This window comes from Geotrypetes seraphini, chromosome 9 (assembly GCF_902459505.1).
Source record: "Geotrypetes seraphini chromosome 9, aGeoSer1.1, whole genome shotgun sequence".
Taxonomy (NCBI): Eukaryota; Metazoa; Chordata; class Amphibia; order Gymnophiona; family Dermophiidae; genus Geotrypetes; species Geotrypetes seraphini.
In genome coordinates, this window is record NC_047092.1 from 1554334 (window position 1) to 1578049 (window position 23716).

Genomic DNA, 23716 nt, shown 5'->3' on the forward strand with positions numbered 1-23716 from the left:
GCTGGTTAGGGATATCAGACGTCCGGATTTCCCCGGACAGCTTTTCATAATCCGGTACTTTCTTCAGGTTTTGAAAAACTTCCGTCATCAGGACGGCATCCGCGAATACGTGGGTGCAACGCGGTGATGTCACGTCCACACATGCGACTTCATTATGTAACATCTACGCATCCTAATGCACAAACAGGTTAAGTAGGTGGGGGCTGGGGCAGGACACAGGCAGGTCTGGGGGCACAGCCATGGGTAACCCTAGTGTTGGTGAATATTTAAAAAGGTCTGGGAGTGGGAAAAGAAGGCGTGAGTGTGAAATGGGGATGTGAAAGGAGTGGGGGGAGCAGAGAGGATGGTGCAGGGGGGGTGGGGTGGGGTGGAGGGTAGGACAGAAAGTTAAGAGGCAAGCGCTGGTTTTCAGCCTCCAAACTCCATAAGGAGCCTTTTAACCAAATAGTGGTAATAAATGGTCTTATTTGACTCATTCCAAAATTCTTATTTTTGGTATTAATGGCCAAGCGCTAATTTGCCTTAAAACAGATTAGCAGCTGAGCCTCTACTGTCAGCCATTACGTAGGCAGCTGCCCCACTGCCGCCTAACTTAATTGATTAATTGGGTTTAAATAGTGTGATAATTGGTCACACCATTAAAACCCAATTAAACCCTCATTACAAAAACTAAATAGCTGCTGCTACGTGGCTATCTGGACCGGCGCCAACGTCCCTGGTGGCTAATGGGCCTGTTTAGGTGCAGCTCTGGACTTCAGTGCCATTATGTGCTGTCTGGGCGCCAGAAATGAAGGCCTGTAAAACCCTAGTCTTTGGGAGCGTAGACCCGCCTCCCAGGCCCGCCCAGTTCCACCCATCTCCGCTCTATCCCCAGCCTCGCCCTTAGCCACACCCTCCTCAGCCTCTTCTCATCAGTTGGGAGGGCATCTGCTTTTAAAAACCCGGACAAAGGGCTGGGTTTTGAAAAGCCGTCCGGACACCCGGACATGCCCTCTATAAATCTGGACATCTTGTAACCCTAGGCAGGCGACTGTTTTGTAGGCGCAACTTACAGAATCAGAGCCTAAGGGCATACATTGATCGGTTTAATGTGTCACAACGTAGGTGTACCTACTAATTAGAGCAGAACACACCCACTCTCCACTTCCAGACATGCCCCCTCTTCCAAGAAATCGCCACAGGAAGCCTTTTTATGCTGCGGTATGCATGCATTAGTGCTTTCTGCAGGTTTAGAACAGGCCCCTTAAGGTAGATGGAATCTTCTGCAAATGTTATGCATCGTCATGCTAACAGTTTTGGGAATCTGGATCTGAAGAAAGCTGGGACTCTAGGAAGAAAGATGGAAAATGCAAGGAGTAGTGCATTGGCTTGCTTCTGCCCTATCAGCTTCCAATGGAAAAATGGCACCCACAGGCCCCTAGTGGCAGCCTTGCGATAGCACAGTTAAGGATCAGGGCTCTGCATTAGGGAATGCTCCTGACTCCTAGGGCCTTGAGGGTGGGCATCAGTCTGGGATTGTAAGACAACAGTGATGGAGAGAGAGATCGCATGACCAGCTGGGATAATCAACAAAAGATAACCTGTTATCTCACTATTGGTGGTTAGTGACTTAGGGGTATTTAACCAACCAGGAGCTGTTCCTGGCCAGTTAAATACTGCTGAATATTGGGAAGACTACCTTCCCATGTTCACAAACTCATAGTACTGAGATATCACAGTTTAGTGAATCTGGCAGTACCTTCTGCAGCTACTCGTAAATATATGGAAGGCACAATTTCAGCAAGGACCTATTTGTACGATAATTACAGGTAGGGTTTCCAGATGTCTGGATTTCCCCGGATATGTCCATCTTTTGAGGACATATCTGGGGGTCCAGACAGCTTTTCAAAAGTTTGGAACAAATCACTGTCAGGCAGGCAGTGGGGAGGATTAGGGCGGGACCAAGGCGTATCATGCCGGGGATGGGTAGAACTGGGCGGGTCTGAGGGTGGGTCTAGGGGGTCCGGATTTTCCAAACAGAAAATCTAGTAACCCTAATTACAGGGGAATACAGGAGCAATAAGAAGAGTAAAGGGGTCGGATTCTTTAATAAGCAAAGGCCTAATATTCAAAACAAGACGATCTTCTAAATTTGTACTCCTTAGTTAGGTTCCAAAAAGAAGAGGAAAGAGGAATGTGGGAGCAAAGTGACATTTTAGGCTGTGATTGAGTAAGGAAGGCTTGTTCATTTGATACACACTAATTACCCCTTTTATGAGATCTGTGGGGCAAATGGAATGTGGCCCTTTCAGGTCCTATAGGCTTCATCACATTTAACAACTTCAACCAAGAACAATTGGCAATAACTTTAAATCCCGCAGAGAACAGATGCCGGCTATCAATAAGACTTCAGTATGGGCAAAACCAACCCTTGGTTCTTGATTTGTTTGGCCCCAGGCAGGAGACTCATAGGTTACAAGCACCAGACTAGAAGCCTAAATAAGCCCTACTCCGTACATCATTGTGTCATAAAATCTTTTTTATTCTTTCCAAATATAATCAAATACGATGACTGAAAAGCAAAAGTGTTGACTAAACTGACGCTCAGTGTGGATTCAAAGTGGGAAAAGAATCGGGCGCTTTAAATCCCCAAACTGTCTAGTAAATCAACTCAATAATTAGTTTGACAATGCAAAAATCATTGAAAAATTGTGACCGTGAATACGGTCCCATCGGGTTTCTGGCAACAGGGGCCAAACAAATCAAGAACCAAGGGTTGGTTTTGCCCGTACTGATGTCTTATTGATAGCTGGCGTCGGTTCTCTGCGGGATTTAAAGTTATTGCCAATTGTTCTTGGTTGAAGTTATTATTCGCATTTGGGTTCTTTTGGGACTCGCTACTAAGGAGCCCAAAATTAGAGGTTTCCTAATCTACCGTCGCAGAACTCGCCTACTTTTACCTCACTGACTATAAGACCTGATTTCTGTTTGAACACATATTCGGCTGACACCTGACACAGACGTAGAACTTAAAAATGGTCTGTGTTGGGTCTTTCAATTAAATATTTTCCTCCTCACCAACTCTTCAGGCCCACTGTGCTATTTTTTGAGCTGTGCCTAAGGTGGGCTCCTGAATTTGTGCCAAATGTATCAGCTTAAAAGTTATGGGGGTCGATATTGAACTGGCAGCACTGACATATTCTTGAGTCCTGTCCAGGTTTCAACCATGAAGATCCCATTCTGCGAAGCCAGCTAATGCGTAACCGATTCTCAGCACAAAGACACAACTGGCTGTTATGTTTTCCCAGCACTGAACTGGCCAAGTGTCAACTCTGTCCCATAATATTCAGTTTGCAATTAAGCGCTCACTGATTATTTTCAATGGCGACAACTGACTAAATACCACTGAAATGACCGGTTGGCCCCAAACAGATGATTTAAGCAGCCAGGAGTCATTTTTGGCCAGTTATTTAATGCTGAATATTGACCGCTAGGCCTGCCATTTCTTTGTCTAGTTTATTATTTTTATTAATTGGTTTAACAGACTTCTATCGTTTTTATGTAAACCACATTGATGTTAAAACTAAATGCGGTCTATAAATCCGAAATAAACTTAAACATAAACATAAACTTATAGCCTGCATATACTAAAGCGGGCTCTAATAACACATACATGAATAATGATCCTGCTCTAAATTAGGGCTACTAGACATCCAGATTTCCCCGGAGGGCTTTTCAAAACCCGGGACTTTGTCTGGGTTTTGAAAAGCTTGGAACAAATCACTGTCAGGCAGGAGCGCATGCGCGGATGCCATGAGGTGACGTCATCGGGGTCGCATTCACGCACACAAGAGCAGGCAGCAGGGGGCGGGGCTGGGGTGGGGCTAGGGCGGGGATAAGTGGAACTGGGCAGGCCTGGGGACGGCTTTAGCAGTTCAATACAGTAGGAAATTGTCAAAGAGGCGGAGCTGTGAGCAGAACCCGATTCTCTGAATATCGAGCCCTGTCAAAAGATTTAAAAAGATTGAGAAGCCTGTTCTTGGAGGTCTTGCATAACGGTACGTATTCCGCACTTACAACCCAGTGAGGACTACAGTACCAGTATATCCACCGGCGATGTCCTGCAGTCCACAGCAATATCGCTTATAAAAAGGTTAAAAAGAACAGGCCCAAGACTTACCTGCTCCATGGAGATACTTTTATAAATGACCGTCTGGTTCCACTCTGGATTTAAGCTCTTCTGCACGTGTTTCGTTCTTCGCTTGTACTCGGCACTAAATCAAGTCAGGAAGGGAAAGATTAGAGCGATGTTGTTTTTATGAACCATTTGTTGCAAAAATGAAAAACAAAGCCATAAAGAAATGTTGCTGGAGGTGGAGGGGAGGTCTGGCCTAGTGGCTGCAGCTGCTCCCTCAGCACACTGAAGTTGCACGCTCAAGCCCAACCTTCTCCAAGTCACCCAACCCTCCATCACCCCCCGAGTATCCGATTACAATCCCAATAATGAAATATGTCATGGCAATGCTCCAAGAGTCCCTCACAAGAGGACTGGGCAGTCATTTCAAATGAACCTGCTGCACTTTTGCTCCGCCAAGGTCGATCTTGCCGTATTCTCTAGAAAGTACCAGTCTCTTTTGACAACTAGTCGGCACAAACCAACAGGACCTCATCTCTAGGTTATTCTGATGAGTGTTGTTACCTTGGGGCCTTTTTTAACTAAAGTTTAATGCGTGCCAACAGACTTTAGCTCACAATAAACGCTGCATGTCCTATTGTAGTGCAAGGGTCCCTTCTAATTCTGGAATGTGCATTTTGTCTTCTTTTAGAAAATGTTCTGGCAGAGGAAGGGTGAGTGGTGCCTGGCGTGGAGGTGCCCCTTACCCCCCCTTTCCTTTCTCTGCACCTTTTGAACTTCTGCGGTGTCAACAGGGTGCCCATGTTGGTGTCGGCTTGCCCTTTGATGTCACTTCCTAGGTGTGGGTCCGACCTCGCATCAGGGAAGTAAAAAGGTACAGGGGAAGGCAAGGGGTGAACGCACATGGCCAGGAGAGGAGGATGGGGCCACACCCTTACTACGCCACTGGGCACTGCTCGATTGCAAAAGTGACCTTATGCAGAGATATTTCACTGCATACCTCAAGCAAACTATAGAACATATTCTTTATCATTTCCACGTTCCACTTTCAGACTTTCAGACCCACAGGGCCAGATTCTGTAAACAGTGCCGTCAGCATGTCAATCATGTGTAGGTGCTATGAAAATAACATAAACCTAATATTTTATTTGTATACCATGATACACCAGAGGTTGTGGTAAGAGTGGATAGCGTAGCTGGTTTTATGAAAGGTTTGGACAATTTCCTGGAGGAAAAGCGATGGAGTCAGATGATGTACATCCGAGGTTGCTGAAGGAAATTAGGGAAATTCTTGCAGCTCCACTGACTGACCTTTTCAATGAGTCTCTAGAGTCAGGAATGGTCCCTCACCACAAAAGTGGAAGTAAGGAAGAAGTAGGGAATTACAGGCCCGTAAGTCTGACTTCTGTGGTAAATAAATTAATGGAAATGCTTTTAAAACAGAGAATAGTCAAGTTTTTGAAATCCTGTGGATTACAGGACTGGAAGCAACATGGATTCACTACAGGTAGGTCTTGTCAGACAAATCTGAGCAATTTCTTTGACTAGGTGACCAGAGAATTGAATAGAGGATGTGCGCTAGATGTGGTGTATTTAGATTTTAGCAAAGCCTTTGATAGTGTTCCACACAGACTTCTAATAAATAAACTGACTGCCCTCGGGATGGGCTCCATAGTTATAAACTGGGTCAGGAACTGGTTGAGTGAAAGGCGACAAGAGGGTAGTGGTCAATGGAGATCGCTCTGAGGAAAGGGATGTTACCAGTGGTGTGCCTAAAGGTTCTGTTATTGGGTCTGTTCTTTTTAACATTTTTATAAATGATATTGCTGAAGGGTCGTTGGGTAAGATTTGCATCTTTGCAGATAATACCAAAATCTACAATAGAGTAGACATGCCGGATGGTTTGAATAACATGAAGAAAGACCTGATGAAGCTTGAAGAATGGTCTGAAATTTTGCAGCTAAAATTTAATGCTAAGAAACAGGGCCGCCATCAGAAATTTCTGGGCCCCTTATTGAGCAATCCTATTGGGCCCCCCACGCACCCCTTCCCCCCCGAACCCCCCTCCCCCTTCTTCCATGGGCCGAATACACACATACTTTTCTGCTAATGCTCCACATAAGCCAGTCCCTTAAAATCTTCTCACGTCCATTGGGTGATTTGGCATAGAGGAGATATTCATAAAAAGAATGTCCGTCAAGATCTTTACTCATAGACTGTGCCTTTTGCTTTAAATCATCTTCCATCATTAATCCAAGTTGCACAATTCTTTCTCTGTCTTTGTCCTGAATGACATCTGGCCACATTGCTGGATCCTTCCAGTCAACAAATTTATGAGCAGGCGCGGAGAATGCATTTTTAAACAAATGTAGTTTATCCTTGTACTCCTTATGTAATTTTAATCATTTATGGATATGTTTGTATGTTTATTGTTCAAATGGTTTTATTTATTTCCCCAAATTTATTTTTGTTATACGCATTGAAAATATTTGATATTGCGTTTAAATCAAAATCTCAATAAACTTGAAACTTGAAACGAGTGCCCGTGAGATTGTGGGAGGGTTAAATACTCAAAACTTAGAAGAATAACAATTTACTTAAAGTTTTTACTACGCCAGCTTTCTGGTATCTTTACATACAGTGGCGTATGTAGCATATGTAACACCCGGGGCCCATCATTTTTTGGCACCCCCCCCCCCCCATCTGTAAGAAAAACATGATTTTTAGTAACAAACCACACGTCACACATGAGTACCTAGAAAAGGCAGCATCTTACATATTGCAGTGAGTAGTACATCAATACACCCATTGTAAAACTAAACAAGCCAGACCAGCACAGATCAATCCTACACCGTCAATCCTAACAGAAAACCATGTCTTTCGAACACACAGAACACAGAAAACACCTTCGCCTAGTATGGAATATGTCATCACAAACTAACCCCTCCCCCTTTTACAAAACTGTAGTGTGGATTTTAGCCACGGTGGTAACAGCTCTGACACTCAGAGCTGCTACCACCACGGCTGGCGCTAAAAAATGCTCCACAGTTTTGTAAAAGGGGGGATAAAATAGAAATACACAGTTTCAACGCTCTAGCTCAGAGGTGCCCAAACTTTTTGAGCTTGTGAGCTACTTTAAAATGACCAAGTCAAAATGATCTACCAACAATAAAATTAAAAAACACAAAGCACACTATACGCTGAGAAAATGTTAATTATCATTCCTATTCTGGGTTTTTTTCAAAGAGGTCAAGGCAGATGACTCTATGCATTGTCACCTCAGTAACAACCATACAAAAATAGACAAATATACCCCCCATCCTTTTTATTAAACCACAATAGCAGTTATTAGCGCAGGGAGCTGCGCTGAATGCCCAGCACTGCTCTTGACGCTCATAGGCTCCCTGCGCTAAAAACCACTATTGCGGTTTAGTAAAAGGGGACCATATTGTAAAATATAGACAGCAGATATAAATTCAGAACTGTGCAGTGAAGGGAAGTTTTCATCTCTGGGAATTTACCCAGTTAACTATTAAGTTATTTGGGCAAATTCCTTTGAAAACTGTGGTAATACTGCCTCCACTTTGCTAAATTTAAAATAAAATCATTTTTCCTATCTTTGGTGATTTCATGAGTCTCTGGTTTACTTTCTTCTTCTGACTGTGCATCCAATCTTTCTTCCTTTCTATCAGCCTGTATGCTTCCTCTCCCAACTTTTTCTTCCTCTCTCCCTGACCTTTCTTTCTTTTTTTCTGTTTCTCTTCTTTCCTTCTGTTTCCCTGCCTGCCCCATTTCTTTCTTTCTCCCTGCCGTTCCCCAAGTCACTGCCACTGCCGCTGCCATCGGGGAACAGGACCCACCAATGGATAACAGGCCCCAAAGCCGAAGCCGACGCCGACGCATGCTCTCCCTGCTTCGGGCCGATCAGTCTTCCTCTCCCCGACGTCAATTCTGCCGTTGGAGAGGAAGTTCCGCCCAGCCAGGCAGTGATTGGCTGGCCCGAACTTCCTCTCCGACTGCAGAATTGACGTCGGGGAGAGGAAGACTGATCGGCCCGATAGATTAGATCGCCAAGACAAAGTGAGTCCTGGGTGATCGACTCACTTTGCCTTGGCGAGCTACTGGCGCCCCTGCCTTAGAACACTGCCTAGGACCCTGGGGGAGCCCGGGCCCCCTGTCAGCTCCGGGCCCCTGAATGCAGGACCGGTAGTACTGCCCTGATGGCGGCCCTGCTAAGAAATGCAAAGTCATGCATTTGGGCTGCAAATACCCGAGGGAACTGTACAGTTTAGGGGGAGAAGAACTTATGTGCACAATGGAAGAGTGGGACTTGGGAGTGATAGTACGTGATGATCTTAAAGAGACCAAACAGGTTGAAAAGGTGACGGCGAAAGCTAGAAGGATGCTAGGTTGCATAGGGAAAGGTATGGCCAGTAGGAAATAGGAGGTATTGATGCCCCTGTATAAGATTTTGGTGAGACCTCATTTAGAATACTGTGTACAATTCTGGAGGCCACACCTTCAAAAAAATATAAAAAGGATGGAGTTGGTCAAGAGGAAATCTACTAAAATGGTGTGTGGTCTTCATCATAAGGCATATAGGCACAGATCTCTATATGTATACTTTGGAGTAAAGGCGGGAAAGATCTCAATATGTACTGTATACTTTGAAGGAAAGGGAAGTATGATAGAGACGTTTAAATACCTATGTGGCATGAAAGGAAGCTCTGGAATGAAAGGGCATGAAGTTAAGAGGTGACAGACTCAGAAGTGATCAAAGGAAATACTTTTTTACAGAAAGGGTGGTAGATGCGAGAAACAGTCTCCCAGAAGAGGTGGTGGAGGCAGAGACTGTCTGTGAATTCAAGAAAGCCTGGGATAGGCACATGGGATCTCAGAGAGAGAGGAAGAGATAATGGTTACTGCGGATGGGCAGACTGGATGGGCCATTTGGCCTTTATCTGCCATCATCTAACAGCCCAGAAATGGCTTCACTCCAATGATGGTAATAATTGCTGAATTTTATTATCCTTTAAAGAAATGAAATAAAAATAGATTTAGACAAAATGACTAGAATAGATTACAGGAGCATTTTTACAAAACGATGCTAAGTGCATATTGTAGTAAAATTTTATTTAATTTTCTATATTGTTCTTCCAAGGGAGCTCAAAATGATTTTACATGAATTTATTCAGGTACTAAAGTATTTTCCCCTGGGGCAATGGGGGAATTAAGTGACTTGCACAGGGTCACATCTGGAATACTGCGTTCAGTATTGGTCGCCATACCTCAAGAAAGACATGGCAGTACTTGAGAGAGTCCAAAGGAGAGCAACAAAACTGGTAAAAGGGCTGGAACACTGCCCATACGCCGAGAGGTTGAATAGGCTGGGGCTCTTCTCTCTGGAAAAAAGGAGGCTCAGGGGAGATATGATAGAGACCTTCAAGATCATGAGGGGCATAGAGAGGGTGGATAGGGACAGATTCTTCAGACTGAAGGGGACAACAAGTACAAGGGGACATTCGGAGAAACTGAAGGGAGATAGGTTCAAAACAAATGCAAGGAAGTTTTTTTTCACCCAAAGGGTCGTGGACACTTGGAATGCGCTACCGGAGGAAGTGATCAGGCAGAGTACGGTACAAGGATTCAAACAGGGATTGGATGGATTCCTGAGGGATAAAGGGATCGTGGGATACTGAGGGAGGAGCTGGGATGTAACACAAGTATAGAAGGCTAACCAGGTAATAAGTATAGAAAGCCAACCAGGTCGTGCATGTGCAAGACCGGAGGGTTAGGACTTCGATGGGAAGATAGGACTTCAATGAGAAACCAAGGTGGCAAGGGGGCCCCTTCTGGTGATTCAGACAGGTCGTGACCTGTGTGGGCCACCGCGGGAGCGGACTGCTGGGCAGGATGGACCTGTGGTCTGACCCGGCGGAGGCACTGCTTATGTTCTTATGTTCTTATGTCACATGGAGCAGTGTGAGTTTGAACCCACAACCTCAGGGTGCTGAGGGTATGGCTTTGACCACTGTGCCACACTCTCCCCCTCGAATGCAGGATGCAGTAAAGTGTTTGGTAATAGTTTGTTTTTTTTAATTTCTATACTTCAAACAGAGGAAGATCTAGCACGGAACATTAAAAAAGGGGACAAATCCTTCTTTAGGTACATTAGCGACAGGAAGAGAAACAAAAATGGAATAGAACGCCTTAGGCAATCAGATGGAAACTACGCAGAATCTGATATTGCCAAGGCAGAACTGCTAAACGAATACTTTTGCTCAGTATTCACCTGTGAAGCACCGGGAAATGGTCCACAACTGCAAATAAGAGATAGCCAAAATGACCTGTTTCGTGATTACGAGTTTACACCTAGTAGCGTCTACCACGAACTTTCAAGACTCAAAGTAGACAAAGCCATGGGGCCAGACAATCTACACCCCAGGGTACTCAGAGAGCTGAGTGAAGTTCTGGCTGAACCACTATCCGTACTCTTCAATCTTTCCATGCGCACGGGAAAAGTACCCCTAGACTGGAAAACAGCTAACGTAATTCCACTCCACAAAAAGGGCTGCAGAACAGAGACAGGAAATTATAGACCGGTGAGTCTCACATCCATAGTGTGCAAACTCATGGAAACACTGATCAAACAGGAACTTGACAAAATTCTAGACGAAGAAAATTTACGTGATCCTCATCAACACGGATTTACCAGGGGAAGGTCCTGCCAATCTAATCTGATTGACTTCTTTGATTGGGTGACCAATCATCTGGATGCCGGTGAGTCCCTTGACGTGATATATTTGGACTTCAGCAAAGCTTTTGATAGCGTCCCACACCGCAGGCTGTTGAACAAACTAAAATCGATGGGATTAGGAGATACATTCACTACATGGGTAAGGGATTGGCTAGATGGTAGGTAAACGGTACCCCCTCCAAAACGTCAGCAGTGATGAGTGGAGTACCTCAGGGCTCCGTCTTAGGGCCGATTCTATTCAATTTATTCATAGGAGATTTGACCCTAGGACTTAGAGGAAAAGTATCACTGTTTGCCGACGATGCCAAACTATGCAACATAGTTAATAAAAGCAGTGTGCCTGACTTTATGACGCAGGACCTAAAAAAGCTTGAACAGTGGTCATCAACTTGGCAGCTAGGCTTTAATGCTAAAAAATGTAAAGTAATGCACCTAGGCAAAAAAAATCCACACAGAACTTACACACTAAATGGTGAAACCTTGTCCAGGACCACGGTGGAACGGGATTTAGGAGTGATCATTAGCGACGACATGAAGGCTGCCAATCAAGTGGAGAAGGCTTCGTCCAAGGCAAGACAAATGATGGGCTGTATCCGTAGGGGTTTTGTCAGCAGAAAACCTGAAGTCATAATGCCACTGTACAGATCCATGGTGAGACCTCATCTCGAATATTGTGTTCAATTCTGGAGACCACACTACCGAAAAGATGTGTTGAGAATTGAGTCGGTTCAGCGAATGGCTACCAAGATGGTCTTGGGGCTCAAGGATCTCACGTATGAAGAAAGGTTAAAAAAACTGCGAATGTACTCACTGGAGGAGCGAAGAGAGAGAGGGGACATGATTGAGACCTTTAAGTATATTACTGGGCGTATAGAGGTGAAAGATGATATCTTCAGTCTTACAGGGCCCTCGGTAACCAGAGGACACTCGCTAAAAATCAGGGGAGGGAAATTTCGAGGTGATGCTAGGAAGTACTTCTTCACCGAAAGGGTGGTCGATCATTGGAACGAGCTGCCTCAGCGGGTGATTGAGGCCAGCAGCGTGTTAGAATTCAAGAGAAAATGGGATATTCATGTGGGATCTCTAGGAGAGTAAGAATCAGGGAGTGAATCATTGGTATGGGCAGACTCGATGGGCTATGGCCCTTTTCTGCCGTCAATTTCTATGTTTCTATGTTTCTATGTTTCTAACTGCACAGTATTTATTTTGGGTGGAGGAGGGCATTTCAAGGGTAGACAATGGACATGGAACCCTCAGGAAAAGACCCCCTTTCCGAAGAACAAATTTGGGTTGTGCTTTTCTGGGAATTCCCATATTGTTTGGCAGTAGTAAATTCTGAGAAAGCTCTCCTGTCTTATTTTATATGTCTGAACAGATTGAATATATTAAAACCAAGCAGAATCCCACTGTGAATCTATATTATATCAAAATCTTCCTTGACAGTTTCTCAAATTTTTAGCTGTGCTTTTCTATTGGGGTACGAAAAAGACACTGAAAACAAGGGTAGCTTAACAATCAAGTTCTTTAATCACTGACTTATAAAACTTCCCTTCAGTTTATATCAAATAATCTGTCAAAGACCACACATATGGTTAGACATGTTTTCATGTTAGCTCTAGGCTGGGGATATGCAGGAGGCTCTTGGTCCTACTTGGTCACTAAGGAGTGGAATTCCCCCCCCCCCCCCCCCCGAGGAGGTGATCCAGGAGGCCTTTCGTTTGGGCTGGAGGACCCTTTAATTTTGCAAAAGAGAAATTCACCCCAGAAAAAAGCTCTCAAGTATTGCCACAGCTCAGAATGTGTGAATTTTTTAGTTGCAGCAAAGTCTAAGAAATGGATGCAAACGAACCAAAAGATCATCTTATGAAGAAATGGGTATTTTTGGAGGTTAGTACACAGGTCCCCAAGTTTATAATATAACAGTACAATATATAACAGTACAATAAAGAGAATAATATCCAGAAAACAATCTCTGTAAACCTGATTACTAAACTAAATTTGAGTGGAAGATAGAGCAGTCAGAATAGATTAACATTTCCATGGATTTAAATCTGTTACTGCCTCCCACAAACAGAAACACAGCAGCATATTTATATATAAATTGCTTTAAATAAGATGATTTTCAAATGGTTTTATGCACATTTTATTTTAATCACAGCCCACATGTGCTAATATGTGAATTACAGAATTTCTAAGTATATTTAGAACAGGGGGGTGAAAATGAACAGGGATTTCTATGAAGAGAGAAGCTGGATTTCAAGATATACATTCATTGTAAAGGACAGAAAAAAATCATGGAATTTCATCATTTTTCCATGTGTTGTAATTAGCAGAGGCTGCCAAGAGCTACTGTTGAATGAGCATGGGGAAATGCTCAGGACTGAAGTCACCTGAAGTTGTCCCACCCTCTCTCACTATTCCTCCGCCTTCGCACTCAGACTCGGCATCTGTCTAGCTGCCCTCCCCTCCCCTCCCCTCACTAGTCCTCCAAATGGTGTATGTGTTGAACGCTGCCTTTTTCTGGCTGGCTAAGGGCTCCTTTCTCTAAGGTGCGCTAATGGTTTTAGCGCACGGTAGACGCTAACGCCTCCATAGAGCTTGCGTTTGTATTTTCCATGTAGCGCGGGGTTAGAGTGCAGGGCATTGTAGCGTGCGCTAAAAATGCTAGCGCACCTTAGTAAAAGGAGCCCTAAGTCTTTCCTCTGCATATCCCAGCCACAGGAAGTAGCATCATTGAGGCGGGACTTGTAGAGGAAAGGCTTTACCAACCAGAGAGAAGCCACTTACATAGCAGCCTCTGCCAGTGATGTGCAGCATTTTGAGGACCAGTGAGTGAAGGGGAGCTGGATAGATGCCAGATCCAGGTCTGGTGTCAGGGAGAGGTGAATGGAGAGATACCAGACCAGGGAGAGTAGGGGGTAATGTCACTATATGGCTCCAGAAAAAGGAGGATTTTACTTCTACTACTTTCAATGGAAGTAAAACCCAGATGCCTCAATCCATCCTCCTTTTTCTGGAGCCATATTTAGGGTACCCTTCGAAAATTAACAAAACATTACAGACAATTCAAAATACGAGAGGCCTTGCGACTAATTTCTCAATGAAAACAATTAAATAGGATTTCTTCCTTTTTTTTTTTTTTTTGCAATCTCATTGGTTACCTGTTGAAGCAAAAATACTCTACAAGATTTATTGTTTTCTTTATAAAATTTTAAATGGGTTAACCCCAGGTTACTTTCATGATCAGTTTAAATTAAGTTTAATTTCCTAGCAATACAGTCTTCCCTCTTTAGTCTTTTCATGCCTATAGGTAAAGGATAGCAGAAAAATTTCTAACATTTTTGCACAGTTATTTTATCAGACAACAAAATTAAGCATGGATATTATTGCTTTATTAGAGTCATCTTTGTCTTATCTGAGGTACCATAAGAGCATTAAAATCTATGGGGCTTCTAATCAAAACTTAAACACATCTAAAAACCCGCCCGAGTGCCGATAATTAAACCAACTTCCTGGACACGTCATGGGACTTTTTATGCCTCTGAATGCCGCTCTGCACCCAAAACTGAAAGTGGCGTATGTGGAGGAGTATGTGGGCAGGATGGGGGCCATCCTAGATTTAGTCGGCCTGCAGCGATAATTGAATGTTTTACTAGACATCCTGGATGAAAATTAAACGTGAGTTAGATGATGTAAAAACAGGAATAAGTGCCAAAAAGGTAGCCAAAGTGACCAGATAACCACAAAGTAAAGACCCCCCCACACACACTCCCCCAGTGTTCACTGACCCCCCTCACACCCCCATAAAGATCAGCTATTTGTGGATGCCTATTTGTAGAGTGACTCAGCCTTCTTATGTTTCAAGCAGGGGTCTGGAACAACACCTTAAGTGACCTAATCCTGAACTCTCTAACATACCACTTTTTCAGAAAATCACTAGAAACCCACAAATTTACCTGATCCTCCAAATCTGCGTGACACCTACCTCATCTTACACACCCCTTCCTCCTTCCTTATGCCACCTCATCACCCCTCCCCAATTCTAACTGATGTTACCTCACTGTCCTTACAACACCTCTTGTTGTACACCGTCTTGAACTGAAAAGGTATGACGGGATATAAATAAAGCTATTATTATATTTATTTGTATTTTTATAGTGCTCTTTGATTATAACATCAGTGTGGTGTACATCAATTAAAAAGGAAAGGAACGCCAAATAACCATGATACAAAGATAAGAATAAAAAGAAAAAGTAGAGTGTGTTTCTTTGATATTGAGTTGTTCCTACTTTTGCTTTTGTGTGATGTTCTGGTATTAGGCTCAGATTTCCACTTGAGGCTGTACAGTCCTAGACATGTCACTGGTCAATCATACAAACTCTTCAGGGTGAGCATGCAATTATCACAAAAAGTGTACACTATTTGCAAAGAGGGTGCGTCCTTTCTTCATAGTGTGTGTGACTATGAACTATTGTGAAAGTGTAAGCCGTGCAAAAGAAGAAAAAGTGTGTGTTATAGTAACCAGTGTGCATTTCTTTAGTGAACAATGTACAGTCTTTGAAATCAGTGTGAACGCTTTCCAAAAGAGAGCAGACACTGACATTGATCCCAAAACAAAAACTCCCCCCTCAAAAAAAAAAAAAAAGCTGATCATTTCCGTAAATAGCACAGGAAATGACGGCATGACAAGAACATCAGTCTTGTTTGTAAAATTTCTAGAGAATTGAATTGATTGATGTCTACTTTGTAGTCCACTGGGAATGTTCAGTTTTCTATTTTTGTGAACCGCATCGATCCACAAGGTTTTGTGGTCTGGAAATGTAATGTAATTTTTGAGCTGAGAAAATTGGAACACTCTTCCGGAGTCTGTCATAGGGGAAAACACCCTCCAGGGATTCAAGACAAAGTTAGACGAGTTCCTGCTGAACCAGAACGTACGCAGGTAGGGTTAGTCTCAGTTAGAGCGCTGGTCTTTGACCAGAGGGCCACTGTGTGAGTGGACTGCTGGGCACGATGGACCACTGGTCTGACCCAGCAGCAGTAATTCTTATGTTCTAACAGCTCCACGTTACGGTACTGTATAAGGTCAGGAATCTAGAAGTTCAGTGCAATATGAAGGCACTTGCTTTCTCGTATGGGATCACATGTCAACTGAGTGGGGATTTGAAACTCCTTTTCTTTCTACTGAGATCACTGTGTGATTTCAATCTGCTGCATGAGCATGAGCTGACAACGCTGCACCTTGACTTAATTTTCTGCTGAACGTATCTTTCTTTTTATCTCAAACAAATGATAGGAGCAGATGGGATATTTAAAAGCACCCGATTAAGTCAGATTTTCATGTCACAAGAAGAAAGCAAACCAAATATCATGACTACAGCTTGACTTTACGCACACCAGAGATATTTAGAAAGAAAAAGAGAACATCACATTTAATCACACACAAAGCACAGCTCAAATTTCAAAGAATAAAATCAAAAGATGGGAAACTGTACCTTGCATTCTGGACAACCATGACTTGGCTGCAAGGACCCAGGGATGACACAGTGCATTGGACAGAGACGTGAAGGGAGAAGAAGCAGGAGGGGACAGAGACAGAAGACCCAACAGGTGAATAATCAACAAACAAGTCAAGCTAGAGCTGCAGAGTCTGGTACAGTAGACATTAACAGAAAAAAGCAGCGATACGAGACTAACCCAAGTTCAAAATCACAATCAGAGACTAGCAAGAGCTAGAGATGAGTCAATCAACCATTATTTGGTGACTCATTGGCTGTGATCATAACACCCACCTCTGAAAATAAAAGCACCCAGAAATCAATGGTGATGAGATTGGATTGGCCCATCTCTAGAATGAACACTTCGCCCTTAACTCATTCATCGAGAGGAAAAACACTTCCCAGCAAGCAAATATTCTCCACACCCACACTGTTTTCATGCATTTATTATTCTCCATATCTGCTTACATTAAATTACTTCTTCAATATTTCTCTTTCTGATTTTCATTAGCTTGTTAAGACAACATTGTGCACTCCACATCCATAAGCAAAATTGTTAACCTTCCAAAACCATGAGATCAAAATGTTGTCAAACTGGGTCAGACCAAGATAGTTTTTATCAGCAGGAGACCAGAATGTAAGATCTGCTAAAGCTGGGTCAGATGAACTCATCACACCTAACATCCTGTGCCCAAAAGTGACCAACTCGGGTGACTGGAGAATATCACTCTTCTCAAATTTGTTTTGGTCCTGCTGGTTAAAGGGCATGAAGCATTGGCATTTTGACAAATATTAAATATTGTAAAAGGGACAATATTAAGGAAAAGAGGAGAAAGTATGTATTATAGTCTGAACAGATATTTAAGGTCTACAGAAAAAGAGGGTACAGAGGATTTGGAACGAAATAGCTGAAAAAGTTTAACATTCACAAAATATAGGACCACTGAAAGACTTTATCCCTCGGCTTGTTTGCATGACATTTTGCTGTTTCTTGGGATTCAGTCAGGTACTTGGGACCACTGTTAGAAACAGGATACTTGGCTTGACGGATCTTTGGTCTGACCCAGTATGGATATTCCTTTGTTCTGGTCTGGAAAAAGTAAGCAAATCTAGCAAAAGAGTCAAAAGTTCAAGTATCCAAAGGAAGGATAAAATAATTAACCTAGTGAAATAAGGTGAGGCCTGTTTTGAGAAGGTTTAGACCATTTGCTACAGCTGTTGATATAAGCAGAGACCTCTAGGCCATGGGTTTTCTGAAGCTTTTGTCTTATGAGAAGCCTCCCTTGAGTTTTAAGTAGCAGCTGTTGTGAAGTGGATGTGAAATCAGAGGTTTTATTCACCTCTCTGTCTGACTACAGAAACACAAACGGGTCAGGGTAGATATTCATAGCACAGTGGTCAGTGACTTATAAAGCTAACAGCTGTGGGCAGAATTAAGCCCAGATATTCAAGACGGACCATGTCCAGCCACCAGCACGAAATGTCTAGGCTTTCCCTATCCATCTCATCATTCCCTTTGCAATGCCCTACCTGAGCAGCGTGCAAAGTCACTTTTTTGTCCTGTTTCTCTGACATAATTAGATTGCAAGCTCTTTAGAGTCTCTCGTAGCTCCCTAGTGGTCTGGGGGGGGGGGGGGGTGAGAGGAAGAGATGGGGGAAAGAATGAGGCCTACTTGCTCCTGCCCCTTGTGGCAGCCTCAGGAAAATGTCTGCTACGATCTCTATACAAGTACTGCAAGGCAGTCGTGAGAGGTCTCAGCAGTCATTTCCTGAGGCTGCTGCAAGGCTCAGGAGCAAGCAGGCCTTACTCTAGCCCCCATTGCCCCCAATAGTGGAGCTGGAACGATATTTAGAGGCACTATCTGGATACCGCCTCTGAAAATCCTAGTGAGCAGCACTTAGCCAGATAGCCTGTGCTGTTTTCTGTATGTTTTTTTTTAGAATATTGATCCTAAGGAGAAAAAAGCCACAAAGAACATGAGTTACAGCCCAAGAAGATGAAGAGAGAGAGAGAAACAATCTTGAGCTTGATAGCAAAAAGACTTGTAGCAAAGTTTCTCCTTTGGGATAGTCTGTGGGGGAGAGAAACCCACAGAGGAGGGAAAAGTCCTTGCAAAGGGAAACCACTAATCCAAAAGACAGGAGAAAAGCTATAAAGTATCACTGAAACAGATTAATTATTATAGTAATTAACAGATTCTGTGCAGTCTTCAGAAAGAAAGTCTACCTGAAAGCAGGATATGATTTCCACAAGTCTGCAGTAAATTTAGTTGGAGAAGGCCATACATTCTAGGCCTGATTCTGTATAGGATGTCGGTCAATCACATACCAGTGTCCAATATAGAATCATGTCTAAATTAAGGAACAGATGCCTTACCACCTGAATTCTCTAACCAGCGCTGGTTATGTAGGGTCATGAAATAGTTAACTGTTGTTTAAAATATTGCTCTGGCCTACATAGCTGAAAACAGTGTATAATCTATTGACTGCATCTGCCTAAAATGTATGTCCCTACCTTACCACATTGTAAGCTGAATAGATAAGAGTTTGAGCCATGATGTACCCTGCCCTTCTGTACATTTAACTGTTAGAGTTAGATAGGTGTCCTGCTAGTGACCTGCTAGTGTGAGCTTAGAACCAATGAGTGTTAAGAAAAGTAACACGTGAAAAGCTTTTTCTAGAATTCAGTTTTATAGCCAAAAAAATGAATAAATATCTCTGTAATTTCCTGGTTTCGGCACTTCTGAGCCAGCTTGGAGCTCAGGGGTCCAGCATGCATGCTGTGAATAAAACTTGTACTTCTTCACGCCTCTGACTTTGTGTGTCCAAGTGACCTTTCAGTTAGAGAATTGTGCCTGATTGCAAAGGTAGGTGCCTGAAATGTAGGCCAGAAAACCCTAGCCTATATTTCAGTACCAGGGATCCTGAAACTAGGCCGCCACTTGCCATCAGCTGATCGTGGCACAGGAATTTCCTATCAGCTGAGCTGGCAGGACTCCCCAAAACTGGGGAGTGCTGCTGGTTCAGTTGATTGGGGGAAAATTCCACTGCTGCAATCAGCTGAGCTGACTGCGGTGGGCAGAAGACCCCCCCCTCTCGAGATTGGCAGAAGGAATGCCCACTCCCTCCTGCCTGAACAAGTCCCCCGACACCCTTCCCACTCAAGATCAGCAGGAGATATACCCCCCCCCCCCACCTAAGATCGGTCGGAGAGAGGCCCACTTCCTCCTGGTGGGAGTTATCTGGGTAGGGCTCGTTCAGGCAAGAGGGAGTAGGCATTCCTCCTGCCAATCTCAGGAGGGGGGTCGTCTGTTGGCTGCTGCAGCTGGCTGAACTGATTGTGGCAGGGGAATTTCCCCCAATCAGCTGAGCCAGCAGGACTCCCCGAAGCCATTGTTTCAGGGAGTCCTGATTGGGGATTCCCATACCATAATTAGCTGATGGCAAACGGCATCTAACTTTCAGCACTAGGAAATGTAGGCAAGCATTTTGTAGGCCTACATTTCAGGCGTCTGTCTGCCATCGACGGAGATGCCACTTAAGCCTGCTGAAGGCCATTTCTGGATGAAACCATACCCATTTCCCACCTTGGACATGCTTAAATGTCCTTATGCATCTCCATAGATGCACTACACACGCCTGAAATGTAGGCATCTGTACTTGTAAAAATTTTTTTTTAAAACGTGTGTCTCGATTGGCTGGTGAGAAGGTAGCAGGATGTCTACCGCCGCCTACAATCAGGATGATGTTTGGAGAATTGGCCCCTCTGTGCCTTAACCTTGAAGGGAAATCTCTTCCCCTGGAGGAGAAGCAACCCCTGCAAGTGCCCAGCGAAAGAGGAAAAGAATGGAGAATCTGAGATATTTAGGAGGAAAACTACTGGTTCCTCTATGTTCATCTGATCCATCCTACTTTTTCACGTAATCAATGGGAGTGGGATGACAAGAAAATAGAGGGGTGAGTGCATGGAATTCCCAGGGAAAAAGAAGGACCCCAGATCCCCTCGTTTTCTATAATTCTCACAGATCCCCTTCTGCTTCTTAGTGCCGAGATGTTGTAAATTGTTAACGTTTTAATGCTCCCCTATATATAGGTTTACCAGACGTCTGGATTTCCCCAGACATGTCTAGGGGTCTGGAGGGCTTTTCAAAACATAGCACTTTGTGGATGCCCTCCTGCCCGAGAACAAGCAGCATGGGGGCGGGACTAGGGTGGGATTGGTGGAGAGACTGGGGTGTAACGAGGCATGGATGGATGGAACTGGGTGGGCCTGTGTTTAGGTAACCCTACCTATATATAAAGTTGTTTTTTTGGGGGGGGGGTTCCATCTGGTTAAGCACACTGCGCTTTTTAAATCTTCTATATAAATTTCCAGGTCTATATTGATAAAAATAAAATAGAGGAATGCTTTTTTCTCTTACCCTCTTCCTGGAAGTAGATAGACTTTCACAAAGGGGTCTGAGTAGCCATTGTTGTCTCTGGGCACCAGGTTTCGGGCTTGAAGTATATGGATGATAAGATTGCCAAGGTGTTTGTCGTAGTTGATTTGAAGCTGCAAAGAGGAAACACATTCTTTTTACGGCCTTTCTTTCTTTTTTTGCATTTAGTGATGATTAAACCCATCTTTCTACAACTATGGTGACAGGTTGCTCCCATCAGCAGACATTCGCTTCTTTTAGGTTATGGGAGACGTTCCTTTATCACAAGAGAAGAGCAGCTCAGCAATATCAAAGCTGATTTACAAGCAAAGCATCTGAAAAATGGATGCCTAGTGGCCTTCCGCAGTTACAGTGCAGTTCTCTTGCTTCTTCCAGATCAGTTCAATGACATTTTCAGGCACATACATGGATTGCATTCTATCTAGTTGGGAAAACTGTGACGATGAAAAACATGTATCTCAATCGTAAAATAATTATGGTTTTTGAGTAACTGAGGCCCTTGTTATTAACGTCAATTAACGTGTTAGCACACATACTTGACCCCACCCCCCAAGCAAGACTTAATTAACTACTGTATGACTGAGATTCAAAGATGGCTCAGTTTGTCAATTTAGGATCTTAACCCCCGCTTTCGGTAGCGTGGGCTGACACGGTAAATGCTTTGATGCTCGCAGGGATTGAGTGGATCTCAGAGCATTTGCCATGCAGCACTCACTAGTGCTACTTTGTAAAAGGTGGCCTAAGTAAGATCTTAGGAACCTACGTTTGGGACAGGGCTTTTGTAATTTAAGCACCCAATGCAAGAAATTGGAACTGTGCACCTAATCTTGCTCTCTCAACCTGGCCCTATGTTCTTTAGGTGCTCAGAAGGGGGAAATGTTTTGGAAGATTCACAGCTCCTAATTCTTCTAGACCTTTTGGGCTAGATTCTCCAAATGTAGGGTTCCAGACGTCTGGATTTCCCCAGACATGTCCGTGGGTCTGGATGGCTTTTCAAAACCCAGCAAAATTTTCATTGCTGTTGTTGTTTCATTTGAATGCTTGAATAAAGCATCACTAAATAAATTAAACAAATAGTTATGAGCTCAATTCCCAAAGCCAACAATTAAACAAACTGTCTTCAACAATTTTCCAAATGCACAGATAATTCAATTAAGCTCTCAGGTCAACTGGCAAACATGTTCCAAACCCAAGGAGCTGCGACTGGAAACGCCATAACCCAAGTGAAGGTCAGCCAACCCACATGAACCAAGGGCAAGTCCTCTGAGCAGAGAGAACAAGCCAGCACACGGGGAACCAACCTATCTCTTATAAAGTTTGAGAAATAATTGCACAATGCCTGCGGAAGAGCAGGAGAGCCGCAAGAAGAGAAAACCCAGTGAACTCGGCCATCTTGTGTGGAGCCTTATAAACAATTTCATTTAACTTAAGAACTTAAAGTCTGCCTGGAGCCTAACACATAACATAAACAAAGTCTTATAGAGCCTAAATTACAATATGAAACAGAAAATAGTTCTGAAATTGATACTAGAGAATGACAAGGGGACATCCAGTCCAGGCGAGTTCCTTTTCTGTCCCTGCCCCATTCCTGCAAGCTCCAGCCTCATCTGCACAAGCCTCAAACACTTTAAAATCATAAATATTCAAGGCTTGTGCGGTTAAGGCAGAGCTTACAGGAATGGGGCAGGGACAGGGACGACGACAAAAGTCATGGGGACGGGAAGGAGAAATTGAGTTCCTGCGGGGGATGGGGACAAATTTGTCTCCATGTCATTCTCTAGTTGATACCAAATTCCAATTGATAATCAGTTTCTCCTTACCTGAATTTCCCCAGTAATCGGATGGGAGTGAATCTTTGATGCTTCTGTAGGCTACAGGATACAAAATAAGAATGATTACTGAGAATGGTATCCTGTCATATTCGTAACTCTTTTAGGAGTCAGAAGTTCAGCTGCTTTACATTTGTCTCTGTTCTGCCCCTAAAAATCAGATTTTTCATTTTCCAACCTGCTAATTGTAGGGATAGATTCAAATTTTCACATTTTTTTGTTCCTATATATCAGTTCAGTCAACCTTTCATTAAAAAAAATTCTACTCCATTCTGTATTTTATAGATCTCTATCATGGATCCCCTCAGTCATTTCACCTCCAAGCTGAAGAGTCCAAACCTCTTTCGCCTTCGCTCCATCAAGGATCGTCATACTGACACTTCTCGACAACTGAGGTAAATGAAGACGTTCCCAAGAAGTAGTGGCCATGCAAGGAGGCAATAGTTTTCATTTAACCCCAGTTATAAACTCAGCTGTTTGTTACTGCTTGATTTATTAGTGATTATTTGAAGAAAAGAATCTGCTTAACCATGTTTGCTACTGTAATCTTGTGATTTACTAGTTGATGAAAAGGGATTGGGACTCGTATACCACCTTTTTGTAATTTTTACAACCGTGCTCAAAGCGGTTTCCCTGTCTGTCCCAGTGGGCTCACAATCTATCTAATCCAATCCAATCTTTCGGTTTATATACCGGATCATCCTCCAGTCAACAGAGGCTCGACTCGGTTTACACAATAAGAGGTTGAAATAGTTTCTTCATAGAAAATTACATATGTAACAATTTTTTTGAAAGAGAAAAATATTTAGATATTTTCTAAAGACATAAAAAGAAAAAGTAGATCTGATCTCAACTGGTAGTTTATTCCAAATAGAAGTAAAGATGTATACAAAGGAGTGAGAGACATAACCTTCACCCGCTACCTATCGAGGCCAGAATAATCTTCAAATTCAGTTGCCTCTGCTTTAAAACCCTTTTTTGCACTGCATCCACCTAGCTCCTGAAACACCTCACCCTACAGGATAAACTGTTCACATTTCCTTCTCCCAAAGGATGCAAATTCAAAAGAATCCTCAACA

The 23716-nt window shown here is 43.3% G+C and overlaps 1 protein-coding gene across 1 annotated transcript in view; it reads right to left on the reverse strand.

The window, feature by feature from the left end:
- The window catches only part of PCLO (piccolo presynaptic cytomatrix protein), a 283861-nt gene that overhangs the window by 54279 nt on the left and 205866 nt on the right, over positions 1-23716 (reverse strand). The window contains exons 16-19 of the mRNA XM_033958826.1: positions 22629-22679; positions 20791-20921; positions 16367-16393; positions 4160-4253 (exon numbers count right to left, since the gene is read on the reverse strand). Of these exons, the coding sequence (XP_033814717.1) occupies positions 4160-4253; positions 16367-16393; positions 20791-20921; positions 22629-22679 (303 nt within the window). The remainder of the gene's footprint in view (positions 1-4159; positions 4254-16366; positions 16394-20790; positions 20922-22628; positions 22680-23716) is intronic.